The sequence below is a fragment of the Thunnus thynnus genome, chromosome 7 (assembly GCF_963924715.1).
Source record: "Thunnus thynnus chromosome 7, fThuThy2.1, whole genome shotgun sequence".
Taxonomy (NCBI): Eukaryota; Metazoa; Chordata; class Actinopteri; order Scombriformes; family Scombridae; genus Thunnus; species Thunnus thynnus.
Window position 1 is genome coordinate 25765265 of NC_089523.1, and position 18004 is coordinate 25783268.

The 18004-nt window shown below is 39.8% G+C and overlaps 1 protein-coding gene across 1 annotated transcript in view; it reads left to right on the forward strand.

Moving 5' to 3' along the window:
• The window catches only part of stard13b (StAR related lipid transfer domain containing 13b), a 60900-nt gene that overhangs the window by 438 nt on the left and 42458 nt on the right, over nt 1-18004 (forward strand). Inside the window, exons 2-5 of the mRNA XM_067595174.1 lie at nt 1307-2378; nt 8951-9094; nt 10263-10409; nt 15522-15555. Coding sequence (XP_067451275.1) covers nt 1410-2378; nt 8951-9094; nt 10263-10409; nt 15522-15555 — 1294 coding nt within the window. The 5' untranslated portion in view covers nt 1307-1409. The remainder of the gene's footprint in view (nt 1-1306; nt 2379-8950; nt 9095-10262; nt 10410-15521; nt 15556-18004) is intronic.

Genomic DNA, 18004 nt, shown 5'->3' on the forward strand with positions numbered 1-18004 from the left:
TTTTTCACTCTTCTAAATAAGTTGTGGTCTTGAGAGTCAACACTTTGAGTTCATTTTCACTCTCTGACTTCTTCCCTTCATTTAAATCTGCTCAGCATTCATTTGAGAATAATGAGACCTTCTTTGCATAGTGTTTTTTAAAAGAGGGGTTTCTTGGAGGGAACCCTAATCTCCTGTACACTCACTTCACATTCACCATGTAGGGACAGGTTTTACAAGAGCCACTATACAGTATTTCATCCACTTATTGTGTAATTTTGTCATGTTGTATGGAGTAGGTAATACATACATGCTGCATACATGATTTTCCAGCTTTCCATCTTGCGTGTCAGATTAGTCCCAGTTAGATTTTGTCCTTGTCTGAGTTTGCTTTATCTGCTTGTGTCCTAAAAGCAAACAAGTGTGTTTGCTTGCATGTGTGTATGCATGTTTGTGTGCGCGTGGGTGTGTGTCAAGTGTCTCAAGGCCATGGTAAAGGCCCTGCCAACTGTAGCTTTCTCACAGAGACAGAAGATATCCATGTTTGCAAAATTCATACAAATGAACTTTATGTATCTGCATAGCAAATGTTATAAAATGCTCTGAAGTATTATTTTCTAGAAGAATCTCTGGTCCATCCATACAATCAAGTGTTTTTCTGTTGAAAAGAAGAGTGGAAAAACATGTTGTTTGTGATAAACAGGTACAAACAACATTTGTGGTAGGTTATGTTTGTTTTGGATGTTTCTGGTTCAGTTGCACTGTCTGAAAACATCTCCTGAGGAAAGTCTTTGTGGTTGAACAAGCTGATAATCATCTGAAACAGCACAATAATGGAAGTGTTTGTTTTTCCATGTGTAGTTTGGATGTATCGCATCTGTCCAAGGTGTGTTTTAAAGAAGGGCTTAATGAAGGGGTGAGTGGGATGTTAACCACAGTGGACCAGGGACATCTTCTGTCCTGATGAATGGTGTAGTGCATAGTAAATCACTGACTGGGGAAGAGCAGTCAGATTCCTCTGTGCAGTGATGTCACCACGATCAGGGGTGAAACAGATCCAGACTTGAACGGCTCAGCCTGAGCCAGATGTTCAATTTCACAGCAAACTCTTTGCTGGATGGCACGTACTCAGAGCGGTTCAGAGCTGGATTTAAAAGCTTTATATCAAACTTTGTGTCTCTACTGAGATTTTGATCTTCACAGGACGCAGAGGCTTACAGAAACACGTGAAGAAGTATGTATAGTCCATCTTGTTTTACTTTTGTTGTGGTTTCTATGCTTATCACCTGTATCACATGCCATTCACGTATTTTCATTCCTGTTTCAGGTTGTCTGAGTGTCTTGGATAGAACATGGCCCTCCGATACATCAAGCACAAGTACTTGTGGATATATGTTTTAAATTATGAGAAACTGTAGAATAAAACAACAATGGAGATTCCACCTGTGGTGAATTTGGAGGGACAACAGTCTCGGACAGATTTAGGATCACACATATTGTCCACACAGGAGGTGTCTTCAGAAAGCTCTGCTCTCTCAGCTAATGGCTCACCAGACCACAGAGGGAATGATAGCCACCCTGAAGGCCAGAGCTGCTTGCCGTTGGAGCCAGATCACGATGTAGCCAAGCTGAAGCAGAGTTCTGTTTGTGTTGGTCATAACAACATTGAATTTGTAGAGGCTGCGTGCCTTCAGGTGCCTGAACAAGTGTCAGTCATTCCTGGGGATGCACCTCTGGACCTGAGCCCACTGGCCTCCACTCAGCTTCATGAAGAAGGTTTTGTGTCCACATCACCTTGCACCAGTGAGGACTGCTGTAGTAACTTAACACTTCATGTTCCTGGCACAAAAGAACAGTGTGACCAGGTGCTTCATCCAGGTCAGACAGCAGATTTAAACTGTGAATGTGTAAAAACAGACTTCAAGAAGTTAGAGACAATCTCAAATGGCCATGTCATTATAAGTCCAGAGGACCCATGCATGACCCCCAATCTGGACTCCTCTCCTACCCTCACTGTCACTGAGACTGTACCTGACTCTAGCCGGAGACTCCTGGATCTGCCACGCATTGTGAAACACAAACCGAGCTCCATCACCTTCTCAGACTACAGCAACCACCACACTTTTATCAATGAGAGCTCTGACGACGGAGAGTCTTCACAGGAGGAGGAAGAGGAGGAGGAGGAGGAGGAGGATGATGATCATGGTGATGGTGATGATGATGATGAAGATGTGTTCCCAGACCTGCCTCAGAGTAAAGAGCTCCTTGTCAATCACAGACACAGGAGCAATGGCAAAGACAACCCAAAGAGGAGAGGTGCTGTGAGTGCACAAGCAGAAATTGATCACATGGGCCGCAGCTGTGGTTATGAAGCAGAAGAGGAGACCAGCAGTAAGGAGGTATGCTGCATAACTATTCACTGGTGCCACTGCATTGATATCATATTTTAACTAATGTCAAGAAACTAGAGGCACTGACTTATAAGCAAAGCAAGTTTACTTTTATAGCACCGTTCAAACACAGAGGGATCTTAAAACAAAGGTTAAAACATATAAGAATGCCTTACAAAAAAGCTCATGTTAAATATATTTTACATGCGAAATTGTGATGAATTATAAATCATAATTAGAAATAATCATTATCAAATCTAAATCACATCAAATTACAAAAAATACACAAAATGTGATGTCTTACATTTCACAATATCTCAAAAACCATGTGCCTCCATCATGTCCATTTATGACAAGAAACATCCAAAAACCACATGTCTGTAGGTAAATTAATCACATGTGCCATGGTGTTTGAAGTGAGCTAAAAACATGAATCGTCTTTCACATATTTCATATATATTCACACAAGTGAAAATAAAATGAAATAAATTAACACAGTAACAGATAAAGTAATAAATTGCCCCAAATTCAATTAAGGAAATGAACTTTTTTTTGCTTTGTACTGTTTGTTGTTGTGCTGTTGTATGTTTTGATTGTGTTGGACTACGGATGTAAATTAGCGTCAAGCTAACTCCGGTGCAGTGCATCTTTAATGTTTAAAACTGCACACTGTACCAATCAATAAATCAAATCAGATCAGAAAAATGCTGCAGAGAAAATTAATAAATTAAAGGCACTTGAAAAAACACAGATATAGAAATCCAAAGAACTTTGTAAAAAAAAAAAAAAAAAAAAAAAAGGATTTTCAGTGGCACCGTCTATGGTCCGTACAAGGAAAAGACCAGAGTGTAAATGTCCATATTTGCCAGCTTCAAGCAGCTGACATCATTACACTGTGAGATAATGCATAGTTGGTATAAGAATGTAGGAGTATAATGACTTCACATTTGTTCTGGTGAAACACAGATCCAGAAGGAATGCAAACAGCTTCTGCTTTCTCTCCACTCCCTCAGTAGGCAGCAGTGTTTTGACAGAGCCCATTGCAGCTCGTATTAGCACTGAACTTAGCCTTCCATTACTGAACGGCTCCCTTTTCTCCAGCAAGTCAAGGCACATTTCAGTCTCCTTTTCACACAACCTTTACCCCGACCTTGGTTGCAACCTTCCTGTAACCCCTCATCCCTTCTTTTTATTGCCCTTTTAAAGTCTCATACGGACATTTATGAATATGTTCACTGTTAGATATGTTTTCCGTTACCACTGGAGGGAACATGTCCAATTGCACATAACTGTCATGCTTTTCCAAACAGTCTGCAGATAATAGCGCACATGTAAACGGCTGTTGGAGATTAGCCTCTCTGTCTGTCGGTTGGGTAAGTTGTTGAGGTAATGCTGCTGCTTTATGTGCAGAATGACACTCTCTGAATAGCTCTGAATAGGTTGTTTTGGAGAACAGTGGAAGAATGTATGGAATCCAGGGAGCCTGTTGTAAATATTATCAAAAGACAGCAGGTCAGTGCTTCTCATGCCGTCACGCCAGATGCTGTGTTATCATATGGTGTGTGATGTGGGCATCACTGTAAGAAAGACTCAAATTTCATGTGACAAGCTGCCATTGATTTCACATGAAAATATTAGTGAAAAGAAGCTGTTTTTCCTCAACTACTTATCACTTCACTGTGTTTTCTTTTTTTCCATATGACTCCATATATACAGACATACAGACACAAAGATTATCCACTCACCAACAATCTCTGCATAAAAAGATTGCTTGAGCTGCACCCAAAAGTCAAATAATTATACTAAAGCAGAATAATGAGGGCATTAAGACCAGTATTTACCATTAATGAGCACATATGTTTTTATTATTCATGAACAACCTCTACAATCCAAAGTATGAGGGGGTAAAAGTAGATGTTGACATAATATTACAAATACAAAAGTATGCAATTCTGAACAGCATATGAATGCAGTTGTTAGCATTAACCATATGAGGGCACTATATGCATAGAGTTTCCAAAGTGTGTCTTCTCATGACTCCCCCCTGCCTGCATCATTTTGGTAATCTGTGACCGAATGCCCCTAAAAATACACATCTTTCTTTACCTATCCTTTCCATTCTGCGGATACAGAATGACTGTGTTCAGTTGCTGTTCTGCATCGCAGGATATTAAGAGTGTAATTTATTCCTCGAAGTAGCCAGGTAGCCGTTGCCCTTTCGCATGACCGGCTGATACATTTGGATACCTCCATGGTGATCTCTGGCACTCTCTGTGGGTGGCACAGACTAGGCACCGAGCCCAGAGCTCACACACTTAACTCCTCATTTCCATGTCAAAGCCGCCATGTTGGTGTTCACAATGTGGCCAATTTGCGCTGATAAAGTTATAGTCAGCTCACATTTTGTTGTCCCCAGAAGATAACATTAATGCATTTATCTAAAGGATTGACTCATACCAGCCCAGTTGCCATGGTGTGAGGACTTCACACAATTGACGGGGCCGGATCGAGGAGAAAGGCACGAAGAGATGAATCAAGGGTAGTGTCTCACTTGAGCGTCAAGCCTTCTCTGGAATTTGTCTCATTCTAAGTAGAAGTGCCCACATTCCTGAACAGCACCTTGTGGGGATGTCACTGAAAAGAGACAGTGTGAATGTGTTCCAGATTTGGCTCGAGCATGTGCCAGAATGAGGCATCTGTTTCTTGCATTTGTGTTTGTCTGACTCCGGGGGTTAATTAGGAGTCCGGCTCACAAGGTCTTCAGCATCCTTCGTTTCCTTTTCTTATACAAAATACGTTTTCAGTGATTTTCCTGCAGGCTGGAAGAAATATTTTGGGTTTTTTTTTTCTTCCACTTGATCTGAGGAGGAACAAATGTCTTTTAACTCCATGATCTCCAACTTTTTTTTAGCTTGTGAACCCATGACACAAAACGAGTCTACTTGTGACTGCTCGTCATCACTTACAAGTCATGACAAGTTCATTTATATCATTTTCTAGTCCAGAAGTAAAATTATTCAGTAATTTTCAAGACAGAAAATTGTGATTAGAGGGAAGATTGAAAAATAAGCATAACTTTGTGGAGCATGAATTGATTTTTTTCAAATTTTTTCATTCATGGGCAACCAGTTTAATTTATCTTGCGAAAAGATATGCTTCACTTATCAGTTATGGCTACATAGCTGATCTCAGGATGATAAAGAAAACTTTGTTGTGTCATTGTATCATCATGTGTTGTAAATTAATCTCATCAAGAGAAATACACTCTTAAATACGCACTCATCAAATTACGCATATTAAATAAAATAATAGAATTCATGCATCTTTACTGTACTAGGAATTTGAGACTATCTTGTCCTTAATCTGTGATGAATGTGATATACAGCTCCCCGGAGAATATTTTGGAAGAAAGAAAACTGTAAAAGTATGTGGGAGGATTTTCCCGGATTCACTGTTCATTTTCTTTCTTTGAACTGGAAGCACAAAGCTTACATGGAAAGAAATGTTCAGGCAACAATTCATCTACATTACTCTTGTCCCGCTTCTGTTGTACCTATAGGATGAACTCTAGCATGCAGGACACAGTTTTTCTGTTTCCTGGAATGGTCACAACATTTTACTGGTCAGTTTTAAGTTGTGACAGCAACTAATGCAAAATATGAAAATAAGTGAGAGCCTTTTAATGTGTTTGACAGACACAGAGGATTATGCTGTCTAAACATAATGATCCCATGTCAAACGTTTTACGATCCCTGCAGCACCACACTTGGAAGGCAGGGCACAGCAGAGAAGGGAAGTTTTTTTTTTCCTCTCTCTGACCCCAGGTGACTCCTCAGGCCTCAGAGGTCAGCAGGGGATTGTCCAGATTTACGTAGGTCATTCCTCTGGGATTGAGTGGAAAAAGGAACTTTCTCCCAGTACTGGGTCAGTCAGCTGACCCTGGGTGGTCAGCAGGGTGAATGGACCGTCTGGTGTCTGGTCCCTTAATTCCTCTGAGTTTAGGTCAAATGCAAGTAAATATTAACTGTCAGTGCCTACATTTGTATATAATTGTGATGTACGGCTTCATGGAGAATTATCTTGACATGTTTATGTTCCCAACTAAAGAAAAGCATAATAATTACTGCACAAATGTGAAATTATGAGGTATTTACAAAGGAGCGTTACTAACTAAACTCACAAGACTGTGATTTCTTAATCTGAATGGTATTTTTCTGTTGCTGAAAATAAACAAGTCTATCGATTGACATTAGAAACATTTTCTAATTAAGTCACAAGGATGGCCTGTCCTCATTTAAACTCAAATTATTTCTGTTCTCTATCTTGTAGTTTTGTAGTGACAGAGTGTCTCATTTATTTTCAGATATTTCAAAACTTTATCAAAACCCTTCTGACAGGGACCGCACTCTGTCACATACATTGTGGCAGTTTCCAATTAAGACATTTATTGACCCGTCCCTTCAATGAAATGTTTGTGCATTGAGAGGCGTAATGTTATCATGGAAAAATGATTCAGAAGTGACTGACAGTAACGGGTTCAGTCTCAGGTTTTTAGTTTATTTGCAGGAAATGAATTGATGGTTTTGTTGTTCTGGGTTTGTTTTGATGGTTGTGGGTGATGGTCTCTCCTGGGCTTTTTATATTTCCTTCCAGCTCATTTTTCAAATTGAAGTGAAGGCATTCAACATCAGGGAACTGTTGATTGTAGAAGCACATGGACGTACTGTAGCTGTCTGTGATGTTGTCTACAAGTTTCTGAATGGACAGTTTGAAGCTTAGAGTTGGGTTTATTACACGCAGTAACAGAAGTTTAGGAGTTGTCTTTGAAGATGACAGTCTTAACTTGTTTTAGATATTTACATTATATATAATATGGGGTGGCTGTGATTAGTTAGGGTTCAGGAAGAGCATCAGAAATATATATAATATAAATATCACGTCTCTGATGCAAACTGCAGTTTGTGTGAAGATCCAGTTTTAGTTTTTTTTTTGATAACCTTGAGAACTTTGTTCTTTTATTTGTTGGATGAACTGGTGACCTGGGTCTTTCTTGATCCAAAAAATGGCCAAATATCTCTGCTGACCTTCCTAACATACAATCTTAAACTTCCTGCAGCAACCGTGTTCCTTCCAAGTCATCCATGATGTTACTACTTGTGTCAAAAGTTGCTGTCACCTTCTCCAGAAAATCCAATCCTCAATGGTTTCTGCAGTGGTGTTGTCGAAGAGTATGTCGCATGTGATCCTCTTCATGTCTCTGTCAGAAACACATACACGCATACAACATATACTGACATCTCCTCTCTCTCTGTCAGCCCGACTCCTGCTCAGGTTGCAAAACAAAAATGTTAATTTATGCTCTGGTGACTGAGGTGTATCCTGCTGATTTATGAGGCTAGACCTCCAGATCCTCAGACACAGCTCATGTCTGTGTGAGGATGGTCTATTTATATACACTGAGTGTCTGGGGAACAGTGAAAGCCAGTGCAGGGAATTCCATCATGCTCCGTATGGCACACATGTCTGGAGCCCTTCTCCTTTGCTCTTTCACCCCGGGAAGCGGCTGAACAGATCACATTTCCATGTGTGGCAGCAGTGTTGTCCACTGATGTAGCATCTGCAATTTACAAGACACTTTTTTTGGATTTGCTGGCAACTCTTGTTTGAGTTTATCACTGTGTAGTAAATTGAGTACATTGACTAGCTTTCCTGAAAGCTCTCATGTGTTAAATAAGCCCGGCAGGGATGACAGGCAATTACTTCACTAACTAATGAGCCAAATTTTACTTGTGATTTCAATTACTCTTACTGCAGGTTTGAAAGTCAGATTTAAAAAATTCATTTTTGATTATGATGAAGTTCAGCTCAAGCATGTAATTAAGATGCAAAGCAGATTTGATGAAGTGTAAGCGGCTCAACTTGACATTAACCTCAAATTACGCCTGAAAACTCCGGTGTGTGGTACTGTGAGTGTGTGGTTAGAGGACATTTGTGAAACTTTTTGTGTAGTGTGTGTAGGTGTGTAGTCTACCTGAAAGTGTGTGTGTGTGCTTTATCTATGTATGTAGTTGAATAAGAAAGTTTAAGAACAAGTAAATTTTCTTTTACTGTTGCTGCTGCTTGTAAGTTTGCATGATGTAAAAATGCTAAAATTTTGTGAAAAAATCTGAAAATATCAGAATATTAAAATTTAAAATACAAATATGAAAACCTGGATAAAATAAGACCCACCAATTATATGAAAATGTCACCATTTTAGGTAAAAGCTGAAAATGTGGTTCAAATAAAACAAAAATTGTGTTGAGTACTGCAATTGTTGCAATTGTTTAAAAAAAATGAGATTAAAACAAGACATAATTTTATTTTTGATGTATTATATTTGAAAAATAATAATAAAAAAATAAAATTTAAAATAATAATAATAATTTTGCTTCAATGCAAAACTTTTGCTCCCCTTAAAATTAGGTTAAAACAAGACCCAAAAAATTTGTTAAAAATGCAGAATTTCACTCAATGTGACTCAACTTTGATAGCAGGGGTAGTTTTTTCTTCTTACCCCAGTACCTCTATATCGCCCACAGGAGTCTCCGCAGGTCAGGTCTCCCTGGTCGGAGTCAATAAACCAGCTGATGAGGAAGCTGGACCAACTTAATCTGGACATAGAGGAGGCTCTGAGTGCAAGCTCCTCCCCTTCTGACACACCCAGCACCACCCGCAAGAAACAGGTGAGAATATGTTCACTGAACATGATAATATACTAATCTTACTTATTAACAGTTCCACAGGGGTTTGGTCCATTGTTCTAATATAATAACACTACATTATTTAGCAGCATGTGAATGGCAGCACTTAAACTTTCAATACGTAACATGTGCACAGTCACAGTTGGTACTGTACACATTCCTGTGAAGCGCATGCTGCATACTTGGTCATGCTTTCAACCTTCCCTAAATCAATTTACTTTGCTCTGTGGAGAGAAAATCCCAGTGGATTATTCAGACCTGTAAGCAACAGGTGTTCAACAGAATTTTATGCTCTCGTCAAGTTTTAAAAAGTCCTGCACTTAGATTTAAGGTCTGCCAACTCAAGTCGTGGTTACCAGTAAACTCTGTACTCTTGTGTCTGAAGGGAAATACAATACGTTGATCTCTTGTGAGTCGTAAGTGTAACTGTGTCTGTGACCAGTGAGATATGAGGATATAGTCTGTCTGTCACACTGTGGGCTTTGTAAGGCTGTCTTTAACTGTCTCTCTTACTTGAGTCTCTTTTATGATGGAGGTCCGTAGCTCTCAGATGTGATACTGGAGTCTACAGTGCTTTAGCCGGGTCAGAATGGTGCAGCAAGAACAGACAGCTATTGTGCTTTGGAGGTTGTAACTGGGACCATATAACTCTGTTTCTAAAAAGGGCTCTTCTCATGGTGGCATGTTTCATGAAATATCCCACTAGAGTTAGCATTTGGGAACAAAAGTGCTCTTTTGGGGTCCATATGTATGTACTGGACAGAGGAGCTGTTGTTTTGGAAGAGAGTTTGTATGATTTGGTCCATTAGGAATTGTCGAGAGAGGCTTACATGCCTCCCAGACATCTGCATAACCATCCCAGGCATTCACTATTACTCGCTTTAACTAATGACAGGCGACTGGGCAACACAAGACATCTTTACTGGGATATTTGACAAGGTCATAATCTCTGTCCTCTCAAAAGAAGATCCACACATACAGGCTCCTTTGTGTGCCTCTGTCAAGCTGAATTGAGAGTGAAGATTTCACTTCCCCAGCCGTTGACCTCAGTCTCTTGTTTTCTTTTCCCCTGGCCACCGTTGAGACCATCCTGTCCTAGTCTGGTCGGACTCCAGATCCAGTCTTGATTGTTGTTGTGATGTTGTTGCAGCGGGGTGCTGTTTCAAAGTCCACATTGAACCAAACCCTGAACGACCAAGCTCTCCAAAGACCAGACAGAGCGGCATGCTCGAGCCAAGACAGGTCTTCTGCTCCTCGCGGTGCCTCCATGGGAACAAGAGCAAGAACCAAGAAGACGGTAAGTTTCTCTGTGAAATCACAGCTTCCTGCAGGCATCCTAACTGTCTCTCTGATTTGATCATATAATGAGATAGTGTGTAGTGCAATACATGCAAACTTACAGTGATCCAGCTTTCCTCCTTAAAGCTTGAGCTGCTAAATTCCTTCACGTCTAACCCCAAGACTGGATGCACATGTTTTCTTTTTTCAGCTCAAATCTGGGTTTAGCATTTTTGGGTGACTGCCATGACCTGTTTGCTTCCTGCACTGCATAAAGTATTTCTCCCTGCTAATTCAAACTTCATGTCTGTCTGTAACTGGGAATTTTTTTCGCTGTGCTCATCCTAAATTATCTATTTGATGTTTTCATCACTGCATTATTTCAATCTGAAACTAATCAAGTGAATTTAATTGGACCTTTTAGTCTTTGTTGTTGAACATTGCTGAGCAGTCTTGTTTTAGCCGTATGGTTAGATACATCATCATTAAATCTCTCAGTTTATACACATGGTTTTCTCATAGACTTTTAAAGGTGAGTGAACAATAATTCTGAGAGTGAATCTAGGCAACAGTTCAGTAACAAACAGAGCATAAAAAACAGAATGACTGCATTGAATAGTTTCTTAAGATTTCTTATCAGTTAGCTTTATGAATAAAATCCTATTCTGCAGAACAATCACATAGTTGACTTCAACATATCACAAATGAAAACTTTACAAAAGTGCATTCCTTTTCCTTTTTTAAGATAAATCCATCACTTGTCAACAGAAATGTCCAGATTCCCTCCTGTACAGCAGCTTTTCCCTCCACATCTGTAAATATTTGAAGTTTGCATTGGAAATAAGGTCAGCTTAAGCATTCTTAAACAAGCCGGACTCACTTCTGCCGGACAAAGTATATAAATGTCACTATTCAACTGACCTAAAAGAAACAGACAACTGAGGGATTCGGAGAATGCAGGGCGGGTTTAAATTCAATGCCTTTCAGCCCGTGCTTTGTGTTGTCTTGATGGCTCTGCTGCAACGTGATGGCAAACAACCAGCCTACAAGAAAAAAACCGCAAGCATCCAATCTGGTTCTCATACACCTTCCAGTTTCGTGAAGTTAAATCTTTTGGCAGCATCTTACCGAATGATATTAGATTCATGGTATTTGAAGGTTTTGTTTTGTTTAGCTGAAGCAAAAAAAACAATAAAGAGTTTAATTTGTACTGCAGGATATTGGAATCACACTGCAGGCTCTCGGAAAGATCACAGAGAGACAGAGTTGAGAGTAATTAGATTGAAGAGTCAAAGAAAGATTATTTTGTCTGTGGGCACCGGGTACTTCCAGTAAAATGATGTTACGCTCTCAGAGTAGATGCCACCTGTCTCTTTTAACAAACCCATAACTACCTCTTGAAAATGACAGCGGCATGGGTTAAAACTTGGCTCAAAGACAGCTGGGAATGTACACGAATGCTGAAGAGAAGAGTATTTTGGCTGCAACATAACCTTGAACGTAATTATTTTAAGTAGGCCCCAGATCACATGTCACCCTGTGGCAATCTAGGTTTAATAGGTTCTGTGACTCTAGGATGAATATTTTTCAAATATAAAATAATTAATTTCACAGAAATCACACTATTAATGTTGTTTTTCATGTGAGAGTTGAAATACGATTTTCATTTAGTAGTAATCTCTGCGGGAAAGAAATTGATAATTTTCTGCACGGAACACTGGGAGCTCTGGAGGCTGAAAATTGCTTCCAGTGTGTCTCACTATGACACTGGGATCTTATGAGCTTAACGAAAGCTCGAGTTTATGTTTGTTTGTGACCCTGAAAAGTTTCCAAAAACAGATGAGACGACATGTCAGCAGTATTGCACATGCAGAGAGATTTTTCCTCTTCTGTCCCCTCTTACACAAGAGCTCTGGAGTCCGTATGAAACTTCTGACAGCAGGGAGCAAGAATGCAATACAGATTGAATCACAGTCTCAGAGTCTAAGAATAAACCAACCGAACGTGTGAGCCAGTTACAGCTTGAGTGAGAGATGTTTTATGGAAGTATTTGGTAAAAGTTTTTGGCACCTGCACGACAACCTTTGACTTCCCCCTGTCTTTGTATGATCTCTAAAAACTGGAATGCACCTCATATCTCCCTCAATCTGCAGCACATCATGCATGTAGAGCTAATCTTAGCTGGAATGTGTTGGATGTTGAGTAAGATTTTATCTCATTGGATATAAATATTATTTCTATTTTTATGTTTATTTTTCATATCATTACTTACACAAAGACTATAAGAATATGGTATGTTCCCTTTGTCAATAGACTGCGTAACAGCCATTGTCCTAAAATGTAGAGACACTGATAGAAAAGAGCAAAGAATGTCTAAATTTTAAACTATTCAACTGCAAAGCTAGTTTTTCTGAAAATGGCAATCACTCCCCAAATTGACCAACACATCTTTTAATAGAGATTTACACGAGACAAGAACTAAATCCAAGTTATTCATGTTTTCTGATACTAATAAAGGTTTGTTTACATCAATAATGTTTCAAAACAAGCCAATAGTTTTAATTTTGATAAGCTGAGGAAGACAAAAAAAATATAAATATATCTTTTTAATTGTCATTAATCAAGCAAACCTTTGCTGGTTCCAGCCTATCAAATGTGCTGCTTTTCTGTGTTTTATATTACTGTAAATCAAATATCTGTGAGGTTTGGACTGTTGTTTGAGCAAAACAAGCAATGTGAGGACATCATCTTGGGCTCTGGCAAATCATAACCATCATTTCTCACTATTTTCTTACATTTTATGGACTAAACGATTAGTCATTTAATCAAAAAAATAAGACAGATTCATTGATAATGAAATAATTGGTACTTGTAGCCCTAACTGCTGACTTTGCTGTTGAGCATAAAGTCTGCTTGAGGGCATCTGTTTACTGTTCTATTATGTTCTATTATTGGTGACTAGAGATGTATTTGGGTTGAGGATTCCTACTTTTAATTGGTGTTGACACACACTGGCAAAACAGAGGATGTGCTGCTCTGTCATTCAGACTGACCGGTCCTGTAAGTGCCCTGTTGACTCTCATTCAGGGTGTCATTTGTGCTGGAACAGCAGCTATCATTCACCCACACAGACCTGTCACTCCTTATAAACATCCTTATTGGTGTAAGCAAGGAGCAGCCCTGAAAGGGACTCCGTGCCTCTCCTGTGTAGACGATGTCGCTTTTCCTGACCCGCAACCTTTGACATGTGTCCACCATCTGACTGAGATTGGACTGAACTAGGTCAATGCGTGTTTAAAGTGGGTCATGGCTTGAGATATGCCAGGATGGAATACTTTCTCTTGGCTGTCGAGTAAGAGAGAGAGAATGATGTTTTCAAGTCTTTGAAGCCTTGTCAAATCGGCACATCTCCACTGGGGCCCAGCATCTGGTTTTTGGAGTGCTAATTTTCACGAGTTTATTTCTGAAACTGGGTCTAAAGCTTGTCTTTGGAGATTTATCAGGTCCATTGCATTAACAGAAGACAGCCCTATCTCCCTTTCCTTCAAAGACACATGTAGTGTGTGATTTTGAGAGCACAGAGATAACGACCCTTGTTTCTGTACATCAAGCCTTGCCTTTGAACTCTGTTACAGAAGTGTTTAGATGTGTGATGAAATTCTTCCAGACTGTGCCAAATCTCACAGTCAATAATGAGGGATACATCAGTGGCTGCACCTCATAGTTTTCAGAGGCCCCGCACACCTCTTCCATGTTTAAACAGAGGTAAAAATACTTGCGTGCAGGTATGAGCATTACTTTTATGACCTGTTTTTGTATTTTCCCCTGTTTTTCTGTTGAATAAGAGTCAGAGAGTTGGCTTTTTGCTGCTTTAAATCGTATTCTTCACTTAAAAAATTAAAAGTGGACTGCAAAGCACCTGCTGTCCTCCGACCTCATTTGCTACGTGGCCTAAAAGTGTCAAAGAGCATGTAATAAAGAAAGACAGTTTATAACAAAACCACCTGTCCTGTTTAGTCCAGCCAATCAGGTCTCTTTGTTGTCACAGCGAAGTGGCAGCCATATAGGTTGGCTCATCCAGCCAAGTCTTTCTTTACACTGAGCATTTCTGCTGCCATGACAACACTGCAAGGCCATGGCGCTCATGAAACATGCAATACACGACCAACTTATTGTGTTGAGTCCAACTTAACAAGAAAACCTTTGCAGTAATGTTGATAGAAATTTGAATCAGCACCACATGGGCTGAGTGCCAACTGACTGTCACGACAGAGTTTCAACAGTATCGGAAACAAGCAGGCTAGGAGTTTATGCAGAGTTTTGTCTCTGCCAGGGAGAAATGTGAAAACAGGGCAAGCAAACAAGGGTATAAATCAGAGCAGTGGGGCACAGAGGGGAAAAGGAGGAGAAAGTTGGGCGAGAGAAGGGAAGCGATCCCTACTGGTCCAAATCAGGGAGAGACTTCCAGTCCTTTGGCCTCTGTAGTCATTTTACTGCTTACAAAATTAACCATGAAAATGAAAATGACCACTGTTTCCACCTGTTCTTTTAAGTAAGAATCCAGTTTTGCTTTTTCATCTTTTTCCTCATAACATCAATTAAATATACGCCACTTTCCCAATACTAACAATTAATTGGTTAGTACTCCAGGGAGACAGTATGTGGTTCAACAAAGTTTCCTTTAAAGCTCTTGGTGGTTTTTATTTGGTTAATTTCCTGAGATATCGTCACTGCAGTGACAACAGATAATTGGGGATAGCATGAGGACAGTCTGCCCAGCAGCCTCTTAGTTTACAAGTGGCAAATCATGCCACCATTACTGCTGCAGAGACTCTTTATTGACTCTGTAATCATGGCAGTGATTACATTATTGAAGAATGCAGGGAGACATCCTCCAATCCTGAATTCATGGAACTGGGTGTGTGTCTCTTAATGGTTTTCACAGCCAGAAATGTTTCTTTTAGTCTTTCAGAGTAGAGCTACATTCAAGCCAAAGTCTCAGTTTTATAGTCTTTGCTCACATTCTTCTCTTCTATGGTTTCAGTAGTGTCCTCTCAAAATTAAATAAAGGGATATACTGTAGCTACTGTGCTTCATTTACTGATGTTTTGCTCTTTCTTTTGTCTTGTAGACATTTAATAAGATGACTGATGCAGCAGGTTCAGGTAAGAAATTATTTGTTTTTTCCCAAGCTTTTTGTTGCTGTGTGCTTATGTTACTGGTCACAACCCTTTATCTTTTCATAGGTTTCTGTTCACTTACACACATGTAATCCAGGTGGAGCGGAGATACTAAAATACCCACAGTGCCACTGTCCCTTTTCTTTCCTTCTGCTCAGTGCATGCTGGGATAGCTCCTAGTGACTCTACAAAGGTTAACCAGTTAGAGCATTATAGCAGAAACTACACACTTTGCTTACATGATTATATGATATTGAATGTAATGGTAATGACATTTACATTCACTGGGATGGAAAGGAAACAGCCAATCAATGCAGACTTTGCACTAATTTCACAGATGTTCTTTTCCATTTTCTGCCCTTTTTAACTAAGACAAGAAATAAAGGTTTAGCTGGCATCAGATCTCTGTTTGTCTGACATCAGTTCTGTTCACTGGGCAGTGAAATGACAATTAGAAATGCAAAATGAAAAGAAACTTTTATGCTCAAATATTGAATTTAGACACTGCTGTCATGGTAAATTGTCTTTTAGACATCCTGGGGCCTTTATGTTTCTGACAGAACTTTATGTCTGGATCAATTTCAAAGCTTGATCTTAAGGGCATCTGTTCAGTCTTGGTCTGCAGTTATTACAGTACTGTATACTGAAGCAATGCTGCGCTCCTGTCTGACACATCATGAAAATCTCCCTGCAAGTTGATCCTGCACTGTCTTGGCTTGCATGGTGGCATTGCTCAGGCCTCAGACAATGTTAGTAGGACTGACGGCCACAGGTGTCGGCAAGCTCCCTCCCAGCCGGTGTCTCGAGAATGTCCAAGTCTCTTATTTTAAAGGCCTTTTATATATTGGTCACTTGGCGGGATGCAGTTAAAATTAGGCAGCGTGCCAGATCATTGTTTCTGTTTTGCTGAGGGGAAATATTTGGCCTGGTGTGATGTGGCCCTTGGGGGGCAGCTGTGGGATTTGGGTAGATGCCATTTTAGGCTCAGGTTGCACTCTCACATGACCTCTGTTGTGCATGATGGTACCGCACAAGTGGACATTATGGTCTGGAAAAATTCCATGTCACTTTTATGCAGCAGTTAACTAATGTGTGGTCTAGTGGTGTGCATGAGATATGCGCTGTGACCGATCGCCGGTCGTTCCAAACTGTAATTCTTGGAAACACGAGTGTGAGACCACCGTGCGTAACATCAACAAGTTTGTCAACACAGCTATGAGACTCTCTTCAAATGCATTTGTCATTATATTTTTCCACCATATGATTTTTTAAATAGCAAGCTGTGTATTTAACCACATGCCTTCCCTTTTAGGTGGTTGTCTTGGCTGACATAAGCCAGACCAGAGTCAGTGTCACTGTAACGTTATTTAATCATCAAGTAAATGAAATCAACATATGGTTTGAATTGGGATCTAATGATAAAATAGCCCCAAGAATGATAATGCTATAAAAGGGACAAAGCTGGCAGAGTCAGGCACATTAGGTGCGATATTCCCTGTTTGTACTTTACAGCTGGGCTGAGGAGACCTCTTTTATGACACGGATACGAGGCGGCCAGATGGTTCTCAGTATCGACCATAACAACACCGTCCACCTCATTAAAATGACATTGTCCAGGAGAGGAAAGCACATTCTTTGGGTCCAGATCCAAAATAGCGACGCAGCAGTGAGACCATTGGTATTCTGTGCTATAAATGTGCAGTGTCTTTTTATTGCTCTCATATGCACATGGTCTCCACATACGGCATGTTTACAAGTACGCACACACCACTGTAATCAATAGTTGCCCATAAATTAAACATTCTTGTTAACAAAATCAAGTTATTAAAGGGTGTATAGAGTGGAAATTTATTTAAAATTATCTGTGTCTGTGTGGCTATGCTTAGTCTTAGTCTCTTTATCAAGAAGTTGTGATGAAGCTATGTAACATTTAGAAGATGTTTGCTGTAAAAACTGAATCCCACTAGTGAGGGCATGGTAAAAGTTGATCAGTCACCAATTCTCTAGGGTCTGCTAGTGGGGCTTTAAAACGTTTCGCTCATCTCTGCTCTCTGCTTTTACAACTCTGTTAAGCACTGCACCGGTTAGGAATGAGATAGGAAGCAGAGATTTCAAAAATAGTTTAGGGGATTTCATAACCCTTCCTACTTGTTTTTATTTATTTAAGATCATGTAAGGCATTTATGGAAAAAAACGCTAGACCTTTTAGCCCTCTTGACTTGTTGTTTTGTTTTTCCTCAGGCAAAAAACAAAACCCAGAACTCCATCCTAAAAACCGCATATGGATACGCTCAGGGAAGATTTGGTCTATGGAGGGGGAAAAAAAAGGTTAATCCTCCCTCTCAAATGTTTATTTTCTGAAGGCATTACTCAACGTTTATAGAGCATTTTTCAAGTCTTGAGTAGATGATGAGCCAAAAGTGCCTTATTCCCT